This window comes from Piliocolobus tephrosceles, chromosome 9, assembly GCF_002776525.5.
Source record: "Piliocolobus tephrosceles isolate RC106 chromosome 9, ASM277652v3, whole genome shotgun sequence".
NCBI classification, from domain to species: Eukaryota; Metazoa; Chordata; class Mammalia; order Primates; family Cercopithecidae; genus Piliocolobus; species Piliocolobus tephrosceles.
The window spans coordinates 14,951,238-14,973,943 of NC_045442.1; the positions used below are offsets into that span (position 1 = coordinate 14,951,238).

General features: G+C 42.0%; 1 protein-coding gene across 1 annotated transcript in view; it reads left to right on the top strand.

The window, feature by feature from the left end:
* The first annotated feature begins 4,082 nt into the window (after positions 1-4,082).
* The window catches only part of CACUL1 (CDK2 associated cullin domain 1), a 68,731-nt gene continuing 50,107 nt past the window's right edge, over positions 4,083-22,706 (top strand). The window contains exon 1 of the mRNA XM_023224257.2: positions 4,083-4,931. Within this exon, the coding sequence (XP_023080025.1) occupies positions 4,565-4,931 (367 nt within the window). The 5' untranslated portion in view covers positions 4,083-4,564. The remainder of the gene's footprint in view (positions 4,932-22,706) is intronic.

Sequence of the window (22,706 nt, forward strand, 5' to 3'; positions counted from 1 at the left end):
ACCCCCATGTTTTAACTATTTTAGACGATTGGCCACATATGCATTTCATAATTAAAGAAACATGGATTATGTCTTTCTTTTTTATTTTTCTTTTTATTTTTTTTAAGATGGAGTCTCACTCTGTCTCCCAGGCTGGAGTGCAGTGGCACGATCTCAGCTCACTGCAACCTCTGTCTCCCAGGTTCGACTGATTCTTCTGCCTCAGCCTTCTGAGTAGCTGGGATTACAGGCATGTGCCACCACGTCCAGCTAATTTTTGTATTTTTAGTAGAGACAGGGTTTCACCATGTTGGCCAGGCTGGTCTTGAACACCTATATCAGGTGATCCACCTGCCTTGGCTTCCCAAAGTGCTGGGATTACAGACATGAGCCACTGTGCCTGGCCGGCTATGTCTTTCTTGATTCTAATCAGTACATACATAATTTTGCATAGATATATTGATTAGGGAGGCATTTATGAAGGGCACGTAGTGGAGAGGCTGGGGTAAGGTTAGGTAATAGAGTTCTAGGAGATTCCATACTTCAGCCTATAATGGACATTGTAGCCTACCCAGCACTTATTTAAACCTTCCAGATTGACTCCAATATTTGTTCTTCTATCCACTCCTTCCCCCACTCAGCCAATGTACTTAGGGAGAAGCTGATCCCATGCTGAGTTCCAGGAATGGGCCTTATTTTCCAGGAATGAATCCGTACCCTTTCTAGTAAAGGGCTCTGGAATCCAGGTCTAAGTGCCATGTGATTGGTTTAGGAATGGACCAATGACACACTGTGAGGAAGTTTGCTGAGGGCTTCTGGGAATTTGCTCATAATAGAAAGCTACCAGAATTTACAGGCCCTTTTCATCTTGACTTTCTTGTACATGGACATGAGGCCAGGGGCTGTGGCAGGCATTTTGTAGGCAGCCTAAAGGTGAAGCCTGCACAAGAGAGAACAGAACAAAGAACACCACAGAGAAGCAGAGCTCAGTAATCGCTGCCTCACCTCTGCCATTCCTAGACCTTCTCAGTCTCTTAGCCAATGAACAACCTTGATTTTAAAGCAATTTTTGTTTGAGTTTTCACTTCTGGAAGCCAAAACAAACATTTTAACCTATGGAATCCTAATTTATACTTCCTTAATGTTTTTGTTTATTTGTTTATCTTTAAGTTGCAGAATTATTTTCTGATTATAAAAATAATACATACTTATTGTAGAGAACCAAGAAAACATTGAAAGATACAAAGAAGATTAAGACCATCCATAATCTCATTATCCCTAGATAACTGTTGAGTTTTGAGTTAGTTTCCTCTTTATGTATCCAAACTGACACAGAAATTTTACACATATATTTATCCTGCTTTAATGAAATTCACACCCTAGTGGGAAATAGAAACAAACAAAAACCAGACTAATAGATAAATGTCTGTGACTATGGAAGGTCATAGTGGCTATTAACCTGTGTTCACTGTTTTTGGGTCAATGTTGCCAATAATGTTATACCCCATCTCCACAGCCCAGAACAAATCAAAGATTTTATGTTAATAACTATTAAAGTATAATATGCTCTTAAGTATAACAATGTCTTACAATGCCACAAAATCAACCAGTTACCAATATGTTCATTTGGTTTCCTTTCAGTAGGATTTCTTATAGAAAATTGTCCCCTGTCAGTGACTGGTTTCGCTCAACTGTTATTACGTCTTGTCACAGTAGTTTAATTACAGCAAAAATGAGTGTCTTATATTGATCATTTTGACAGCACACATACAAAAGGTTTAGTATTCACCAGTGTGCTGGGTAAAAACCCTTGGAGCAGGGCCCTCAAGAGGATAGAAGTTATATTGCTATGATAGTACCAAGCCCATCCGTTCTAAATGTTTTCTAATTTCTATTATGATTTTATGACTCATGAGTTCATTGGAATAGTGGAAATATGGGGCTTACCAGTTATCTTTTGGTTATTGATTTTTAACTTACCTATATAGTGACCAGAAAATGTGGTTACTATGATATAAATCCTTAGATATATAGAGACTTGCTTTATGACACAGTATGTTCAATTTTTGTGAATGTTTAGCATATTCTTGAAAGGACTGTGTATTCTACAGTCATTAAGGCAATATTCTACACATATATATTAGATTAAGCTTGGTAATTGTGTTATTCAATTCTTCCAGTCCCTTGAAGACTTTTTTGGTCCCCTTGATCTATGTATTAGTTTCCTGTAATCAGCTGCTTAACAAATTATCACAACAAGTGGCTTAAAAAAACCGACATCAATTCTCAGTTCTGGAATCTAGAAGTCTGAAATCAAGGTGTTGGCAGGATGACACGCCCTCCAGAGGCTCAAGAGGAGAATTTGTCTCTTCCAGCTTTGGGTGGCTGCCAGCATTCCTTGACTTGTGAGTGCCATCACACCAATCTCTGCTTCTGTGGTTACATTACCTCCTCCTCTTCTTTGCGTCTTCTCCTCTTCTACCTCTCTTTTATAAGGACACTGTCGTTGGATTGATGGCCCACTTGGATAATCCAGGATGATCTTCTCATCTCAAGAACTTTGATGACATCTGCAAATGCCGTTTTCCCAAATAAGGTCATATTCACAAGTTCTAGGGATTAGGATATGGACATACCTTGTGGGAGGCCGTATTCAACTCACTGCAATTAGAGAGGGAGTGAAAAATCACCTACTCTGATGGTAGACTTCTCTCTCTTCTTATACTTGTTCATTTTTGCTTCATATATTTTGTGGCTATATGTTGGCTATGATATAAATCCTTAGATATGTAAAGACTTGCTTTATGACACAGTATGTTAGAGACACTTTTTTGACTCTATCTTCCCTGTATATTGGACTTTTTTTTTTTTTAATGTAAAGACCCTTTATCTCATCGCACGCACCCACCCATCTACCTAGAAAGTGTCTGTTGATGATAAATCATCAGTTGTCTGAAACAGAATTTGCCTTCCTTCTGCCTTTCTTTTGCCACACATGTAATTCTAAGGTTTTATGTTTTCCCCTTCAGCATACCACTTAATTCTCTTTTCCTTTTTTGGAGACAGTCTCACTCTGTCACCCAGGCTGGAGTGCAGTGGCGCGATCTCGGCTCACTGCAGCCTCGACCTCCAGGGCTCAAGTGATCTACCTTAGCCTCAGGAGTGGCTGGGACCACAGGCACACGCCACTATGACCTGCTAATTTTTTTTTAGAGACTGAGTCTTGTTATGTTGGTCTGGCTGGTCTCGAATTCCTGGGCCCAAGGCCTCCCGTCTAGGTCTCCTAAAGTGGTGGAATTACAGGCCTGACCCACTGCGCCCAGCCCGCATTTTTTTTTTTTTTTTGAGTGGAGTCTCGCTCTGTCGCCCCGGCTGGAGTGCAGTGGCACGGTCTCTGCTCACTGCAACCTTTGCCTCCCGGATTCAAGCAATTATCCTGCCTTAGCCTCCCGAGTAGCTGGGACTACAGGCACATGCCACCATGCCCGGCTAATTTTTGTATTTTTAGTAGAAACGGGTTTTCCCCGTGTTAGCCAGGATAGTCTCCATCTCCTGACCTCGTGATCCACCCGCCTCAGCATCCCAAAGTGCTGGGATTACAGGCATGAGCCACCGCGTCCCGCCGTAGCCGGCATTTTTAAAAGTTGGATTGCTGGCCTCAGTGCATACAAGCGTAAAGGAATTTTAAAAACACGCATGAATAACTCAAACGCATTTCCTTTTTGCGCCATCCTGCTACGTGTGATTCGGTTTTTGGTCTCGGTTTTGTGCGTTTGTGGCGCGACCGACCTGGGGACCGACCCAAGGAGCAGTCGGACCACAGGTCGCCCAGGGCGGTCTCATCCGCTTATAACCTGCGACCCCGGGGTCTCTTGTGGCCCCGTATCTCCGTCCCAAGCAAAAGCCGGGGCTCTCAGACACTCAGAGGTGCGAAGGCCCGGTAGATTTGGAGGACTCGAGAAAAACACCTCAGGTAAGTCTGGCCAGTCCACAGCTACTGCCAAGATCGCTCCGCGCGTCCTCAGGAGCCGGCCGGCTCCTCGTAGTCATGGTAACCAGATTGCGACCGCGCGTGCGCAGGAGAAACACCTTTGTCACGTGAGGCCGGGCCGGGGGCGGGGCCGGCGAATGCCCGTCCGGACCCGTCGCACCTCCCTTGTCAGTTCCCTGCCAGCCGAGGCGGGGTGAACCTCTGCCCTGTTGCGTGGGAGTGACTCACAGCTCCCGCCCCTTTTGGCTCCGCTTTCTTGCGGCCAGTCCCTCGCACCACGTGCCCTCCTGGCCGCGCCCCCAGCTGCCCTTTCCTACTGCCTGTTGGAAACCGCTGTAAAATGTCGTGAGGAGCGCCGCTGCTTTACGGCTGCCTCTCCCAGACTAGAGCCCCGGAGCGCCCACCGCCGTCAGCCGCGTCTCCAAGCTAGTCGGCCTCGTGGAGAGCGAGAGACCCTGCGCACCGCAGCCCTCTCCGCTGCGCCCATTCCTGCCCCCGGCGATGTGAGCTCGGGGAGGCAGCGGTGCCCGCTGGCCCGGGGTTGAGACGGCTGGCAGGTGCCTGTGAGGCGGGCGGGTGCCGGGGGCCAGCAGGATGGAGGAAAGCATGGAAGAGGAGGAGGGGGGCAGCTACGAGGCGATGATGGACGACCAGAACCACAACAACTGGGAGGCTGCGGTGGACGGCTTCCGGCAGCCCCTGCCACCCCCACCGCCCCCCTCTTCGATCCCGGCCTCTGCCCGAGAGCCTCCAGGGGGGCAGCTGCTGGCGGTGCCCGCGGTCTCCGTGGACAGGAAAGGCCCCAAGGAGGGGCTCCCGATGGGGCCGCCGCCACCGCCTGAGGCTAATGGGGTTATCATGATGTTGAAGAGCTGCGACGCGGCCGCCGCCGTGGCCAAGGCGGCCCCCGCCCCCACCGCCAGCTCCACCATCAACATCAACACCTCCACCTCCAAGTTCTGTGAGTCCAGCCTTTCCCAGCAGCCTTGGCTTTTCTCCACCTCACTCGGACGCCGAATCCACTCCCTCTTGGAGAAAGCCCCGCTTCCTTTGTTTGAGGCCTCGGTCTTTCCTTTTCTCCAGTCCCCCTTCGCCTCCGTGCCTCCCTCCCCCTCACCGTCCCCTCCCCCTCATTTGGTGTCTGCGGCCAGCGCCTGAGCGGCCCTGGCTTCTTGTATTACCTGGTCTAGAGAGGCAGCCTGGTACACACGGAGCCCCAAGTTCTACCAGCGCGATCCCTATCACAACTGGCAGTCTCTCAACATTGGGAACCGCTTTTCGCACCCGTCTTCTCTTGAAGTTTCACCCTCAAAGTGAGGGGAAAATAAGGCTGCCTGAGTCTCGTTAGGGAAAGGCCTTCAGTCTTTTGCAGCCAGAGGAAAAAAAGAAATCTGGCAACTTGTGTTCTTGTGCTTTTGGCTAGGCCATGTTAAACAAGTCAGGACTTTGAAAGTTGACCTGTATCTACACCTCGTTCCTCCTCTTCTGTGTTACACCTTTGCATCCTGCTAGGGTAATGTGTGAGTTACTTTCCTACGCAGTGGCAGCTCCGACATTGTTTTGAAGCTAATAAGGCATAAAATCACTCTTCAGAGCTTACACTCGTAAGAATAAGCCTTTCAGGATGGGTTATGTCTTGTGTCCAAACCCAAGATTGGGTCGCATGTTGAACTTTATGTTAGTGATCTGTCTTAACGCTCAATTGCAAGCAGAAAGATTTAAGACCAAAATCTGTTTTGTAATCCGAAACTGCCTCTGACCAGGATGTATGTATGCTTCCATAGCTAGGAAAAGAATGTGCTTTTACTTTGGGGGGTGTGTGTGTGTGTGGTGGTGGTGATAGGATGTTGAAAATGAGATGTGACCATCACAGCCAGGTTTTTCTCTCTTATTATTAACTACAAGTTTTGAATGGCATCTGGTAAAGCAACTGGAGAGTTCATTTCTAGCTACTAATTTTATCAAGCTGTACTTGTCCAGTTAGCTGTGCAGAGAAAGTATTTGCCTTGATGCAGATAGTCGGACTCTTACACACTGTGTGTGGGAACAGCGTGTAATTTTATTTGCCTCAAGATACTGCCTTAGTCAAAGACATTGATATGTAGGTTTGGTAAAATGTATATACCTTTGTCTCCTTATTTATGATAATCATGTTTGTATTGTATAGTTTGTGTGTTGAAGGCTGTGTTGTGGAACCAGACCTTCTGTAGAGTGGCAGAATGACTTCACCTGAGTCATGAAGGAAGCTTGCCTTAGTAAAGTTCATTTGATTGAAGAGTTCAAAAAAAAAAAAAAAAAAAAAAAAAGCATAAAGTTAGGAACAGAAATCAGTAAAATTGAGAACAAAAGGATTTGTCAGACCTCTGATAAAATGGACAAGAAAAAAAGATGCCAATAAATGAAAAATGGAAAATAACTACAAATATCAGATAAAAAAAGAACGTTATGAACTTAGGCTGATAAATTTGAAAGCCTAAATGACAAATAGAATTCTTAGAAAACTATTAAATGTGAAAATTGGTATCAGAAGAAATATCTTGAACTAATAAACTGAAATGGTAAAGATCTCCCTTTTTAGAAGCTCTGGATCCAGATACTCTGATGAGTTCCATCAGACTTTAACACTTAATTCTTTTTGCAAGTTGTCCTGGAAAATAGTGAGAAAAAATACCAAGTTCATTTTATGAGGCTTGTGAAATCTTGATTCTAAAACAGATAAGGACGTGTAAGAAGAGAAAATTATAGGTCTGTTTTACTTAGATAGAAATGAAAATACTGCAAAAAAATACTAGCTCATCAAATCCAATAGTGTGTTAACAGTCATGATCCATAGAGTTAATCCTAGAGATGTAAGCATGGTTTAACGTCTACTTTGTCGCTCTGGAAGTAGAACTATTCCACTGAAATCAGGGAACCCCTTTTAATGGCAGTATTGCCCATCTTTAACCCAGAATTACAAGGGACAACCACCACAGCATTTTTTTCAGTAATTATATTTAATTATTTATATATTTCTCAGTTGGTGAAGGACCTTCTCAGAGCACAGTTTAGGGAGTAAGAGTGGGTTAGAACATGACACATTCATATTCCTTTCTTCATGTGTCTGGACTCATTTCTCTACCTACTAAGGCATTTCTATTCTGACCACCTCTTCCTGACTCTTCTTCCTTTTCCTCTCCTCTTTTTCCTCTGTGTCCATTTTCTTCCTCCACACCTCTTCTCCTTCTCTTCCGTTCAATAGAGCATACCCATTTTAGGTGTGCAGTTTGATGCATTTTAACCTGTGTTACTATCTGGCGTGGAGTTTGATTTTACCCTACTAATAGCTAAAAGGTAACCTATTACAATTAAAGGTTGACTATCCCTCATTCGAAATGCTTGGGACCACAAGTGTTTGGGATTTCAGATTTTTTTTGGATTTTGGAATATTTGCATTATACTAAATGAGCATCCCAAATTGAAAATCCAAAATTTTCTGATGGACCTTTCCTTTAAGCGTCATGTTGGTGCTCAAAAAGTTTCAGATTTTGGATTTTTGGATTTAGAATTCTCAACTTGTATTACTGGATGCAGACATAAGCTGGGGGACTCCTGGGTGAGAGATGAAAGAATTTATTTTTCTTATCATAGCACACAGCATGAGAATTGCTATATTTGCATAGGTTCTCCCTTGCCCCAAGTCCCAAGAGGGTGACATGCTATGGCCAAGATGGATGCTCTCTCAGTGGTTTTGTATTGCAGCTGAAGAACATCAAACTTGGGGAATCTACCACTTTTATAGAAAGCAGTAGCAAGCCTGCTCTTTGTCTAGGGGGAGATGTTATCTCGTCTTTCAAGGTTACCAGGTACAGAATGGCCCAGGTTCAAGAGTGACTGGTCATGGCCTTGCATTCCTGGCATACTCAGTAAGACATGTGGGAGTGCATGTGGCCCACGGAGGACTGTCCAGCGGTAACCACCACAACAACCAAGATAACAGTTATGTCACCCTGAAATACTTCCCTATCTCTCTCTCTCTCTCTCTCTCTTTTTTTTCTTTTGAGACAGCATATCACTCTGTCGCCCAGGATGGAGTGCTGTGGCACAATCTCGGCTCACTGCAATCTCCGGCTCCCGGGTTCAAGTGATTCTCCCACCTCAGCCTCCTGAGCAGCTGGGATTACAGGCACACACCACCACGCCTAGCTAGTTTTTGTGTTTTTAGTAGGGATGCAGTTTCACCATATTGACCAGGCTAGTCTCGAACTCCTGGCCTCAAGTGATCCACCTGACTCGGACTCCCAGAGTGCTGGGATTACAGTTGTAAACTACCATGCTCCGCCTTCGCTGTGTCTCTTTGCAGTTAACCCTGCCTGCTTCCCCCAGCCCCAAGCATTCCTACTGATCTGCTTTGTGTCACTGTAGGATTTCATATAAATGAAATCGTACAGTGTGTATTGTTTTGTGCTTGACTTGCTCCTTATTCTGTTCTTGAGATTTTTCCATGTTCTCACATATGTCAGTAACTTACTCTTTTTTCTGGCTGAGGAGGAGTAGTTTTTTTTTTTTTGGATATCCCAAAGTAGGTTTTTTTTTTTTTTTTTGATTTACCAAAAAATCATTAATTTGTTGGTCATTAGTTTGATCATTTAGGTGGTCTCTGGTTTTGGCTGTTATGAACACAGCTGCTGTAAACAACCATGTATAAGGTTTGATGTGGGTAAAGGTTTCATACAAGTGGAATTCCTTGCTTATATGTTACTGACGTTAACTTTATGAGAAACTGCCAAACAATTCTTTAGGGTGGTAGCACCATTTTACACTCCCATCAGCTGTATATGACAGCTCCAGTTGCTCCACTTATTAATTGGCACTTGTACTGGTTAGGTTCTGCATTCTTGGTATTGTCAGTCTTTTAAAGTTTAGCCTTTCTAGAGCATTGGTCCCCACCAGGGACCAGTTTTGTGGAAGAGACGATTTTTCTGTGGACTGGGGGATGGTTTTGGGATGAAACTGTTCCACCTCGGATCATCATATCTTAGAGTCTCATAAGGAGCGTGCAACCTAGATCCCTTGCGTTATAGGGTTGGCGCTCCTTTGAGAATTTAATTCCTGCACTGATCTGACAGGAGGCGGAGCCCAGGTGGTAATGCTCAGCAGCCCACAGCTCACCTCCTGCTGTGTGGCCTGGTTCCTTATAGGTCACCAACCGGTTCCCACAACCTGGGGTTGGGGACCCCTGTTCTAGAGGATAGGTAGTAGTATCTGTTTGTGTGTTTACTTTGCATTTCTCTTTTACATGTGCCATTGGCTTTTTCATGTGATCATTTGCTTGCCTTATAATTTTGTTTGTGAGCATCGGCTCACATCTTTTGCTCATTTATTTTGTTGTTTGTCTTAATGTGTGTAAAGAATTCACTGTAAGTTTTGGATACACGTTTTGTCAGGCATATATTATTACTGTTTTCTCTCTCTGGCTTGTCTTTTTTTTTCCTTAATGGTGTCCTCTGAAGAGTAGCTGTTTTTTAATTTTGATGATGTCTAAACTGTCAATTTTTTCTTCTCTGGCTGTTGCTTTTTGTATCCTAAGAAATATTTGTCTGCCCCAAAGTCAAGATATTTTCTGTATTTTTTCAAGCAGTTTTATGGTTTTAGCTTTTATGTTTAGGTCTGTGATCTAATTATGAGTTGATATCTTTATAGTGTGAGATAAGGATTGAGGCTCCTTTTTTACATATGGATATCTAATTGTGTTGGCACTATTTGTTGAAAAGACTATCCTTTTCTTACTGAGGCAACTTTGTCAGAAATAACTGATCATGTATGTATGGGCGTCAGTTCTGTTTCATTAATCTTACTTAGTCCATCATATTTAGGATTGTTGCGTATCTTCTTGATGAATTGACTCTTTATCATGATGGAATGTCTGTCTTTATCCTTGTTAATATTCCTTACCCTAAAGACTACTTTTACTTGTAGGCATTCTAGGTTTTTTTTAAAGGATTGTTGTTTGCATAGTGTATTTACCATCATTTTACTTTTATTTGTGTAAAGTACATTTCTTGTAGACAGCATATGGTTGGATCTTGCTTTTTTAAAATCCAGTCTGACAACCTCTGCTACCATTGTGTTTAATGTAGTTACCAATATGGTAGGGTTTAAATCATACTGTCTTGCACTTTTGTTTACTCTTTGTCCATCTGTTATTTAAAAAGTCTTCCTCTTTTCCCTTTTTTTTTTTATTTTTAGAGATGAAGTCTCACTCTGTGGCCAGGCTGGAGTGCAGTGGCACGATCTCGGTTCACTGCAACCTCTGCCTCCCTGGTTCCAGCGATTCTCCTGCCTCAGCCTCCCGAGTAGCTGGGATTACAGCCATGCGCCAACACACCCAGCTAATTTTTGTATTTTTAGTAGAGACGAGGTTTCGCCATGTTGGCCAGGCTGGTCTTGAATTCCTGACCTCAGGTGATCCGCCCACTTTGGCCTCCCAAAGTGCTAGGATTACAGGTGTGAGCCACTGTGCCCAGCCCTTTTCCTGTCTTCTTTTTTGTTATTTTTATGATTCAGTTTTGTCTCCAGTTTGGCTTATTAGGATGGTTGTTTTGCTCTTTGGGGGTTACCCTAGGATTTATGATTATGAAAGTTTTACTTATAACAGTCTACCTTTAAATAGTATTAGACTACTTATAATATAAAAACCTGATAACAGTATACTTCCATTTATTCACTCTTGTCCTTTATGCTGCTATTGTACATTTTACTTTAATATATGTCATAATTCCCCAAATACACTGTCATTAATTTTGCTCAAAACAGTCATTTATCTTTTCTTAAAAGTTGGAATGAGCCAGGTGTGGTGGCTCTTGCCTGTAATCTCAGCACTGTGGGAGGCTGAGGTGGGTGTATCACAAGGTCAGGAGTTCGAGACCAGCCCGGCCAACATGGTGAAACCCCATCTGTACTAAAAATACAAAAATTTGCTGGTTATAGTGGTGCGCGCCTATAATCCCAGCTACTCAGGAGGCTGAGGCAGGAGAATTGCTTGAACACAGGAAGTGATGGTTGCAGTGAGCTGAGATCGCACCATTGCATTCCAGTCTGGGCGACATGACGAGAATCTGTTCCCACCCCGGCCCCTCAAAAAAAGTTGGAATGAAATTTATGTAACACACAATTAATTATTTTAAAGTGAATAATTCAGTGGTATTTAGTACATGCCCAGTGTTGTGCAACTACCTCTGTCTATCTAGTTCCAAAACATTTTCATCAACCCAAAATAACATTCCATGCCCGTTAAGCAATTAGTCCCATTTCCTCACTTCTCCCTGCCCCTGGCATCCACCAATTTGCTTTCTGTCTCTATGGGTTTATCTATTCCAGATCATTGTGTCTGTGTTTTTGTGTTTTTGTTTTTGTTTTGAGACGGAATTTCGCTCTTGTTGCCCAGGATGGAGTGCAGTGGTGTGATCTCGGCTCACCGCAGCCTCCACCTCCCGGGCTCAAGTGATTCTCCTGCCCCAGCCTCCTGAGTAGCTGGGACTATAGGCATGCACCACCATGCCCGGCTAACTTTGTATTTTTAGTAGAGACGGGATTTCTGCCATGTTGGCAAGGCTGGTCTCGAACTCATGACCTCAGGTAATCCGCCCGCCATAGCCTCCCAAAGTGCTAGGATTATAGGCGCGAGCCACCTTGCCCAGCCTCCAGATATTTCATATGAATGGAATCATACTGAGAGTTCTTTGAGATAACAATAAACTGGAATGTAAATCTTTTGTATTTACCCAGCTAGTTGCCATTTCTGTCCCTCTTCTTTCCTTTGTGTAGATGGAAGTTTCCACCTCTTACTTTTCTTCCCTCTTTAGAACTTCCTTTAATATTTCTTATAATTTAGTTCTGTTGGCCTTCAATTTATTCAGCTTTTGTCTGCAGAAATCTTTATTTTATCTTCATTTTCTAAGGATATTTGCTGGATGTAGAATTCTAGTTATACAGCCTTTTTTTTTTCTTCTATAAGCACTTTAAAGATGTCAAGATGTCTTTCCATTGTCTTCTGACCTGCATTGTTTCTTTTTTCTTTTCTTTTCTTTTCTTTTCTTTTCTTTTTTTTTTTTTTTTTTTTTTTTGAGATGGAGTGTAGCTCTTGTTGCCTAGGCTGGAGTGCAGTGGCGCGATCTCAGCTCACTGCAACCTCCACCTCCCGGGTTCAAGCGATTCTCCTTCCTCAGCCTCCTGAGTAGCTGGGACTACAGGCGCCCGCCACCACGCCCAGCTAATTTTTTGTATTTTTAGTAGAGATGGGGTTTCACCGTGTTAGCCAGGATGGTCTCTATCTCCTGACCTCGTAATCCGCCCGCCTCAGCCTCCCAAAGTGCTGGGATTATAGGCGTGAGCCACAGTGCCTGGCCACTATCACGGTTTAAAAAAATTTTTTTATTTTGAGACAGAGACTCACTCTGTCTCCCAGGCTGGAGTGCAGTGGTGTGATCTTGGCTCACTGTAGCCTCTGCCTCCTGGGTTCAAGAAAATCTGGTGCCTCAGCTTCCTGAATAGCTGGGATGACAGTCATGTGCCACCATGCCCGGCTAATGTTTGTAGTTTTAATAGAGACAGGGTTTCACCATGTTAGCCAGGCTGGTCTCAAACTTCTGATCTCAGGTGAGCCACTGCACCCGGCCTTATTGTTTCTTTAATAAATGTCTGTATAGTCTTATCTTTGTTTCTCTCTATTTATGTCCCTTTTTTCTCTGGATACTTTAAAAATTTTTACTTTATCTTAAGTTTTCAGCAATTTTTTATGTTCTTTTTTGGTGTGTAGTTTTTGAATTTGTGGGGTTTTAGAATTTGTCAAGTTTGGAAAATTATTCATTATTTTTTGTCAGAACCCCCCTGCCACTGGTTACACATATGTTATATCACTTGTTATTGTACCATGAGTCACTGAGGTTCTTTCTGTTCATTTTCTTAAAGATTTTTTTTTTTTTTTTTTTTTTACTCTCCGTGCTTTAGTTTGGATAAATTTTAATGCTATGTCTTCACACTAACTAGTGTTCTCTTTTTCAGTATCTAATCTGCTGTTAATCCTGCTGTTAATCAGTGAGAGTTCCAAGTGTTTTTAATGCAGGCTGACAGTCCAGGTTTCAGTTAACCAAGCAAACTGTTAGAACTGTACCCAGCTTCTTGAAGTAGTATAGTGAATAAAGAATCTTTAGTAAGTGCATTCCTTTTAATGACTTGTCTCATCTAAAGTTCTATCTTCATTATTCAGCACCTTCCGAATCCATTCCCACATGTATTCCCAGATTTCTGCTGTATAATGTATTAAAGTCTTATAGTTCTTTTGGAATGTAAGCTGTCTCCTATTTATTTAGGTTTGGTACTTATTCCCTTAGGAAATCTGATTCTAGTTAGAGATCTAGAGACAGTGAGTTCTGCTTAGAGAGAGAATCTTTTTTGTGAGGTTTCAGGTAATATCATGGCAAGGTCTTCAATCAAGTAAAGTTAGTCTCATGTTGGGAAGGAGGGGTGTGTAAGCAGAGTTTCATGAGGTCAGGGTTTCACCAAACTGGCCCCATTTGTGCTGGGATTACAGGAGTGAGCCACTGTTCCCAGCCAAACTTCAGGATCTTATTGGGGATCTTGTCTTGCTATTTTTTGACCTGCATCATATAAAATGACGTTGATGAAACTGTAAGAGAAAGCCATTTTAATGTTTACTTAAGGCCCAGTCCCAAATCTCTAAAGAAATTGAATACTGTTTATTTACTGTAAACTCTGTAAACCGTAGACCATATGTATTCACATTAAGCACTATGTAAAAGTTGATTGTTGATATTCTTTTATGGTATGTCTTGACAGGGCAAACTGGCCTTTCATTTTTCTTCCTGCTTCTGTGGACATTTGGTTATTAACTTCTATAGATAAAGTTGAATAGATCTGTAATATGTAGTTGCAGGTATGCTGATACATCATCTGAATGGCATTTTATTAAGTGTTTATTGTATGCCAAAGTAATATTTTAGCCTCTGGTAATGAAGAGACACAGTTTAATGTGGGAGATGACAGAAAGATAATTATGATACATTATGATTAAATGCTATAAAAGAGTTATGTATTTGGTAGCATTCAGGAAAGAGAGTCTTTATAAAAATGAATAGAAGTTGGCCAGGAGGATGGGGGTGGGGATGGGGAAGCTGGACTGGAAGAGACTTCCTTGCGGAGGGGCAGCCTGTGCCAAAGACCCAGAATTGAAATTATTTTTGGAATACAGAGTATGAGGAGAGAGTGGCACAAATTAAACATGGATAGATAGAAAAGGCTAGATAGTGAAGGACCGTGTTAGAGGAAGGATTTTCTTCTGTAGTAATGGGAAGTTTCAAGGGAGAAATTTGTTTTAATGTGTTAATTTAGAGCGGAGAGAGAATGAAGGCCTAGAGGCTAGTTAGGGGTGTTAGAATTTCTGTAGTCTAGACAAAAGATGAAGACTTGAACGAATAAAATTTTACAAGATGGGGTTTAGGTTTCAATTTGGAGATATTTAGGGACTAGAATCTATAAAATTTGGGGGGTGAGGGAAGGAAGATGAAGATTAAAGATTGCTGGTTTGGATGACGGGTAGCTGTCAGTGCCTTTGACCCAGATGTGAAGGAGTAAAGGTGTGAAGTGAGGGTTTGTGTGTGTGTGTGTGTGTCTGTCTGTCTCTTTTAAGGTGTCTATGGAACAGTCAGAGAGGTCCAGAGGCAGTTGGTAAATTCTGAGTTTTCTCATTTCCTTTGCCTTAGAATATAGGAGATACTATGAAACAAAATTTATCCTGAAACAAAAATTTAATTTCAATAGATTTTGCTTTTTCATTTCTGAGGATTTGAGATTCACCAAACTCTTTGTACTTAAAAAACAAAAACAGTACTTTGCTCTTATTAAAATAATACAGGTTTATAATTTTAAAACTCAAATTATGCAAAAAGACACATAATGAAAATCAGTGGTTCCTTTCCCTACCCCTTCCCATTCCTGGACCTGTTACTCAAAGTCAGTCATTTAATTACGATTCATTTAGCTGTTTCTTCTGGTATTAGCCACACATTTCAATGTGGTGATATTGTTAATGCTTAATTTATCATTTTTATATTATAAAATGATAAAAATTTATCATATTATATAATATAACATATTTATATTAAATAAATATATATATTTATTTATATTTATATATATTTTATATTGACTTCCAGGATTTAATTCTTTTATACCTCTAACATACCTTACCTTTCTAGTTCTTTTACTATCATAGTTTTTTTTGTTTTGTTTTTTGAGATGGAGTCTTGCACTGTCGCCCAGGCTGGAGTGCAGTGGCGTGATCTTGTCTTACTGCAAGCTCTGCCTCCCAGGTTCACCCCATTCTCCTGCCTCAGCCTCCTGAGTAGCTGGGACTACAGGCGCCCGCCACTACACCGAGCTAATTTTTTGTATTTTTAGTAGAGATGGAGTGCAGTGGTGTGATCTCGGCTCACTGTAGCCTCTGCCTCCTGGGTTCAAGAAAATCTGGTGCCTCAGCTTCCTGAGTAGCTGGGATTACAGTCATGTGCCACCATGCCCGGCTAGTTTTTGTTTTTTTTTTTTTTTTTTTTTTTGAGACAGAGTCTCGCTCTGTCACCCAGGCTGGAGTGCTGTGGCCGGATCTCAGCTCACTGCAAGCTCCGCCTCCTGGGTTCACGCCATTCTCCTGCCTCAGCCTCCCGGGTAGCTGGGACTACAGGCGCCGCCACCTCGCCCGGCTAGTTTTTTGTATTTTTTAGTAGAGACGGGGTTTCACCGTGTTAGCCAGGATGGTCTCCATCTCCTGACCTTGTGATCCGCCTGTCTCGGCCTCCCAAAGTGCTGGGATTACAGGCTTGAGCCACCGCGCCCGGCCTAGTTTTTGTATTTTTAGTAGAGATGGGGTTTTGCCATGTTGGCCAGGCTGGTCTTGAACTCCTGGTCTCAAGCCATCTGCCTGCATTGGCTTCCCAAAGTGCTGGAATTACAGATGTGAGCCATTGCACCCAGCCACAGTTTGTGGTTTAATCAGTAAGCCATATTTACATTATAGCTATGTAAATATTTACTGAAGGGCCTAAAGTGTACTCAGTTTACATTTTATTTTGCATAGAATGTTTAGTTGCCTTATTTGTATTGGCATAATTATTGTTGAACTTAGTCTTTTTTTTTTTTTTTTTTTGAGATGGAGTCTTGCTCTGTCACCTAGGCTGGAGTGCAGTGGTGTGATCTAGGATCACTGCAACCTCCGCCTCCCAGGTTCAAGCGATCCTCCCACTTCAGTCTCCTAAGTAGCTAGGATTACAGGTGCACACCACCACACCCAGCTAATTTTTTTGTATTTTTAGTAAAGACGAGGTTTCACCAGGCTGATCTCGAACTCCTGACCTCAGGTGATCCACCTGCCTCAGCTTCCCAAAGCGCTGGGATTATAGGCATGAGCCACCGCACCCAACCGAACTTATTCTTAAAACTTCTCAATAGCTTCGTTTGATTTACCATGTACCTGGCACTGGTGTTTTTGAAATGCTCGAACAAATCAGCTTTTGTTTTTGTCTGTTTGTGAAGCTTAGTCCTCTTGTTTCTGTTTATTGCTTAGGGCCAGTGCATAGTTGCCACTCAGGGACTTCCCAGATACTTGGAATGATTGCTTCTTCGTCTTCATTTTTATTGATGAATTTCCGAGTATGTATATAGAGCATATCTTCTAGTCATTTCCTGAGAGTGTGTGGATAAAGTTTCAGGTCTTGGCATATCTAAAAATGCTGTTTTCACACTTGATTGATAGTTTGGGTATAGAATTCTTAACGGAAAATAACTTTTCCTTGGCATTTTAAAAGTATTGCTTCATTAACTTTAAGCACGCGTATTACAATGGAGAAGTCAGGTGCCACTCGTTTTTTCCCCTTGAGAAAATTTCTGAGATTTTAAAAAATTAATGTGTTAATATTTCTCTCCCTTTACGTTTTCTCTATTCTGTTTTCTCTGGAATTATTGGTAGTCAAATGTTGAATTTCTGTTTTGATCTTCTAAGTCTGTTAACCACATTTTGCTACATCCCCTTTCTCATAAAGCTGTGGGAGATTTCCTTGATGTTGTATTTTTAACACTGACTTTTTTTTTTTTTTGAGACGGGGTCTGGCTCTGTCACCCAAGCTGGAGTGCAGTGGAGCAATCTCCGCTCACTGCAGGCTCCGCCTCCCGGGTTCACGCCATTCTCCTGCCTCAGCCTCCCGAGGAGCTGGGACTACAGGCGCCCGCCACCATACCTGGCTAATTTTTTTTGTATTTTTAGTAGAGATGGGGTTTCACCGAGTTAGCCAGGATGGTCTCGATCTCCTAACCTCGTGATCCGCCCGCCTTGGCCTCCCAAAGTTCTGGGATTACAGGTGTGAGCCACCGCGCTCGGCATTTTTTTTTTTTTTTTTAGAGCACTTGGGGTCGGGCACGGTGGCTCACGCCTCTAATCCCAGCACTTTGGGAGGCCGAGGTGGGTGGATCACAAGGTCAGGAGATGGAGACCATCCTGGCTAACACGGTGAAACCCCGTCTCTACTAAAAATACAAAAAATTAGCCAGGCGTGGTGGCGGGCGCCTGTAGTCCCAGCTACTCGGGAGGCTCAGGCAGGAGAATGGCGTGAACTCGGGAGGCGGAGCTTGCAGTGAGCGGAGATTGCTCCACTGCACTCCAGCTTGGGTGACAGAGCCAGACTCCGTCTCAAAAAAAAAAAAAAAAAAAAAAAAAAAAACGCGCTTGGATGGCTTGTTTTTTATGACACGGTTTTTAATTTTTATCTTACCTTTCTGAATGTAGTAATTATAGTTTTTAAACAAGTTCTATTCTCTGGATTATCTTTGTTTTTAGCTTTTCAAATTTTGTTTTGATCTCTTGTCTGAGACTTTCTACAAATCTTTCCTGATTCTTAGTTGTCTATCCATATTTAAAAGTGAAAAAAGATAATTGCTAGCTCTGTGTTTATAATGGGCCTTGTCAGGTTTAAGTGTTGGGCTTCATGTTAGGCTGATTGAATGCAGAGCTGCTATTTTGTTGAGGAACTGCCAAATATTAGTATGTGAATGTCTTTTCTCTGGGACTGTTTAGTTTCTCTAGAGAAGGATCTTCCACTCTGAGAGAATGGCAGAGTGGATAGGTGGAGGGGGAAGTAAAGCATATTTTTCCTGGCGCATAGCATTCTGGAATGAAAGGAGTGGGGCTAGATGTTTGAGCATTTCTCATGCTGACTTCTGCTTAATCTGCCAGTTCTGTGCTTCTCACTCCCTCACAGTCCTGACCCGCATGTTTCTAGGTCTCAGAGTGCTAACCCTTTGTCTCTCAGTTTCTCCACAGAATAATCCTTCTCTTTTCTTTTTACTGTTTAGTTTGCAGACTTTTCTACTGCATCTCCCACCCATTTCCAAAAATGCCTTTTCATAGTATTCTGTCCTCAAGTCCTGACCTTTTCAGGGGCCTACAGGGCAAGGTTTGTTTATCCACCATTGATATCCACCTCAGCACCTGCCTCAGGCTACTGCTTCAAGGTTCAGACTCTACTGGGCTTTTAATGCCAAAGAGAGATTGGCTTACTTAAATATTGGAAGACACCATTAAATTTTAAAACTGGGGTATACCTGCAATTAGCATAGTTTACACCTATGTAATCTCAGTTGGGCAAATACTTTTCTGTTTTGAATTTTGAGTACTTTGAATTTTATGAGATTTTGGATTAGGTGGAGTTGGAGCCAAATTGGATGTCTTGATAGCTCTTGAACTTTTTGTATATGTATGTATGTTGTAACATGTCCATTTTAGGAACTGTGTCACAGGCTCCTATGTGATGTTGTAATGGTAGAACCAGTGTTGTACAGTAACTATTCTAAAGGAACATAGATCTCAATCTGCTGGTAGGCTACAACAGCTAGGCTTTTTTTTTTTTTTTTTTAAGATAGTAGTGATGAAGGAAGTTTCTAGTATTTTATTACATTTCCTCTAATTGAAAATCGTGTAGATTTCTAAGCAGTAAAACGGTAACCGTGTGTTTGCTCTACAAGTTTTACAGTGTTTTGGGGGACGAGGCACTTCATTTGAAGCAAGGCAAAGAAGGTTTTATACAGCTTGTATGTTGCAAGGCTTATCTGGACCAAAATGTTGTCTTGTTATGGGGTGGGGAGCACAGAACCCTTAAAGAGTATGTTAATGGGAACTTAGATGAAATGAAAATAAGACATCAGTGTCATCTGGCTGTTTACGTGAATGTAACGATACATTGAGGAATGACTAACTCTTGATCACAGTAGACATTTTAAATTGTCCATAGTGTTTAAATTGAATTATATAAACCATAAACCCTAAAGCTGAGAAACTTCCCAAACAAATACCTAAAGCACACAACTTTTAAAAGGCTTTAACTTACTTTAGAAACAATTGCTGCCCTCTTGTACTGGCAAATCAAAATATACCTGAGTAGATGGTACAGGTTTTTCTCCCCTCCTGATAAGGAAAAGGATAAAGTACAGTTATGCTTTGCTTAACAACAGGGATACATTCTGAGAATTGTTTTGTTAGGCGATTTTGCATACTGTGGGAACATCATGGGGTATACTTACACAAACCTAGGTAGTATAGCCCACTACACCTTTAGGCTATATAGGATATAGCCTATCACTTTTAGGCTACAAACCTGTATGATATGTACAGCATGCTACTGTACTGAGTACTGTATGCAACTGTAACATAATGGTATTTGTATATTTAAACATAGAAAAGGTACAGTAAAAGCATGGTATAAAAGATAAAAAAAAGGTACCCTTGTATATGGCACCTATCATGATTGGAGCTTGCAAGACTGGAAGTTGTGTGGGTGAGTGGCATGAGTGAATGTGAAGCCCTTTCTGTATATTGCTCTAGACTTTTAAAAAGCACTGTACGCTTAGGTTTTACTAAATTTATTTAAAAATTGCTCTGGCCAAATGCTATGGCTCAAGTCTGTCATCCTAGCACTTTGGGAGGCCGAGGCAGGCAGATCACTTGAGCCCAGGAGTTTGAGACCACCCTGGGGGAACATGGCAAAACCTCATCTCTACCACAAAAAAAAAAAAAAAAAAAAAAAAAAACAGAAATTAGCTGGGTGTGGTGGCATTTGCCTGTAGTCCCAGCTACTCTGGAGGTTGAGATGGGAGGATCACTTGAGCCCCAGAGGCAGAGGTTGCAGTGAGCTGAGATTGCACCACTGCACTCCAGCCTGGGCGACAGAGTGAGAGACGCTGTCTCAAAAAAAAAAAAAAAAAAAATTAAATAATAAATCAACCTTAGCTTCCTGTAACTTTTTTACTTTATAAACCTTTTAAATTTTAAACTTTTTGGCTCCTCTGTAATAGCACTTAGCTTAAAACATAAACACAGTACAACTATACAAAAATATTTTCTTATCCTGATAAAGTTTTTTCTGTTTAAAAATATTTCTGTTGGCCGGGCGCGGTGGCTCAAGCCTGTAATCCCAGCACTTTGGGAGGCCGAGACGGGTGGATCACAAGGTCAGGAGTTCGAGACCATCCTGGCTAACACGGTGAAACCCCATCTCTACTAAAAATACAAAAAACTAGCCGGGCGAGGTGGCGGGCGCCTGTAGTCACAGCTACTCAGGAGGCTGAGGCAGGAGAATGGCGTAAACCCGGGAGGCGGAGCTTGCAGTGAGCTGAGATCCGGCCACTGCACTCCAGCCTGGGCGACAGAGCGAGACTCCGTCTAAAAAAAAAAAAAAAAAAAAAAAAAAAATATTTCTGTATGATTTTTACTTCTTCCACTTTTTATGACCATTCCTCTCCTTTATCTACAAGGGCTTCCCTTCCATTCCTCAGGTTATGTTCTTGGCCTTCAGCTGCTCTGAGTCCAACACTTGGAAGAGTTCAGTCGTCCCCCTGTGCTGGAGGGAGCAGAACATTTTGCTGGAACATTCAGCCAGATTTATTGGATTGTTTTTGACAGATAAGCGTAATCTAGTGACGGAAAGTCATATTTTTCTTTTAGATAGCATACATTAACTAGCTGGAGTTAAATAGGTAACAAAGGGCTCTTTTCTCCTTGTCCGTTCTGATTATCTAGTTGCAGTTAATTATAATTAATCTAAAAAGTCATTCATAATTTAGCCTTTTAAATTTGGCTTATTTATTTTATAATTGCAATTACTACATTCTTAAAGAGTCTATTCTAAATGAAGGTGACTTTTGGTGGGGAGAAAGGATATGGAAGAGAAGAGTTTTAGTGAATCTTTGGTAGGAAGACAGTTCCTAGCTACCTTTTAAACATTTTGTTTGATATATTCACACCTTTATTTGACTCTTCAAGTTATTAAGAACAGACAAACCATATATTAGCAATTGAGGAAAGACGAACACCTAAGTGAACCCTGGCTGTCCTGAGCTGCTGAAGCATTAGAGTGTTTTTCAGACTTTAACTGGCGTTAAGAATTATCTGGAGGGGCCGGGCGCGGTGGCTCAAGCCTGTAATCCCAGCACTTTGGGAGGCCGAGACGGGTGGATCACGAGGTCAGGAGATCGAGACCATCCTGGTCTACACGGTGAAACCCCGTCTCTACTAAAAATACAAAAAACTAGCCGGGCGAGATGGCGGGCGCCTGTAGTCCCAGCTACTCGGGAGGCTGAGGCAGGAGAATGGCGTGAACCCGGGAGGCGGAGCTTGCAGTGAGCCGAGATGGGGCCACTGCACTCCAGCCTGGGCGACAGAGCGAGACTCCGTCTCAAAAAAAAAAAAAAAAAAAAAAAAAAAAAAAAAAAGAATTATCTGGAGGGCTTGTTAAACAACTTCCTGGGTTCCGCCCACCCCTAGAATTTCTGATTCAGCAGATCTGTGTTGGGGCCTGACCATCTGCATTTGCAGCAAGTTTCCAGGTGATGCTGCTGCTGCTGCTCTGGATCTCACACTTTGGAAGCACTGATAGAAAGTAATGATCAGTCTCTGCAGTAGACCAAGTATGAATTCATAATGCTTACTATAATTTCTGAATTTATTCTTCCCTTATAAAACACACAAACAAAAAAACCTTAACAGGATTGTATAGTAGGGCTAATCTGGTTTGCTTTAGCCTGTGTGAAATCACATGTGATTTAAGCTTTAATTCGAAAACAGCTAATAAGCAGTATATCTTGTACTGTTTTTCTGTTCAGCATTTATTTTGACTCACTAAGTTAATTCGCTTTACAGATGTTATTGAGTACCTACCAGGTGTCATATCCTGTTTAGAGTTAGGGTTCTAGCAGTGAATTCCTTCTCCATGGGGCTTACGCCTAGTTTGAGGGAGATTGACAATAAATAATGTGTCAACTTATTTGGATTAAAAAAGTGTTAAGAGTTGAACATATTTATTCCTGCCTGGTATGAATTATAGACCTCTAATGGTTTCCTGTTATCAGCAACCCGATAATATTTCCTGAATGAAGATTCCAGCTATTCCATGTGTTTTAGACTTTGTTTCATTTTATCTTAGTAAGGGTCAAACTACTTTCTCAGTGGAATTTAGACTGTGTGAGCTTGTTATCTTACAAATATGTGTTTCTAGGTTTAAGCCTTGTGGCATGATGTTTTTACATTTTTTTTAAATAAGTGTTTTAAAATTTCTTGAACTTCAGTGCCTCTAGAGGGCAACACACATTCTGCAGTTCAATAAAATCCTCACCACTTTTGTTACTCTTGCACCAGGCCTGC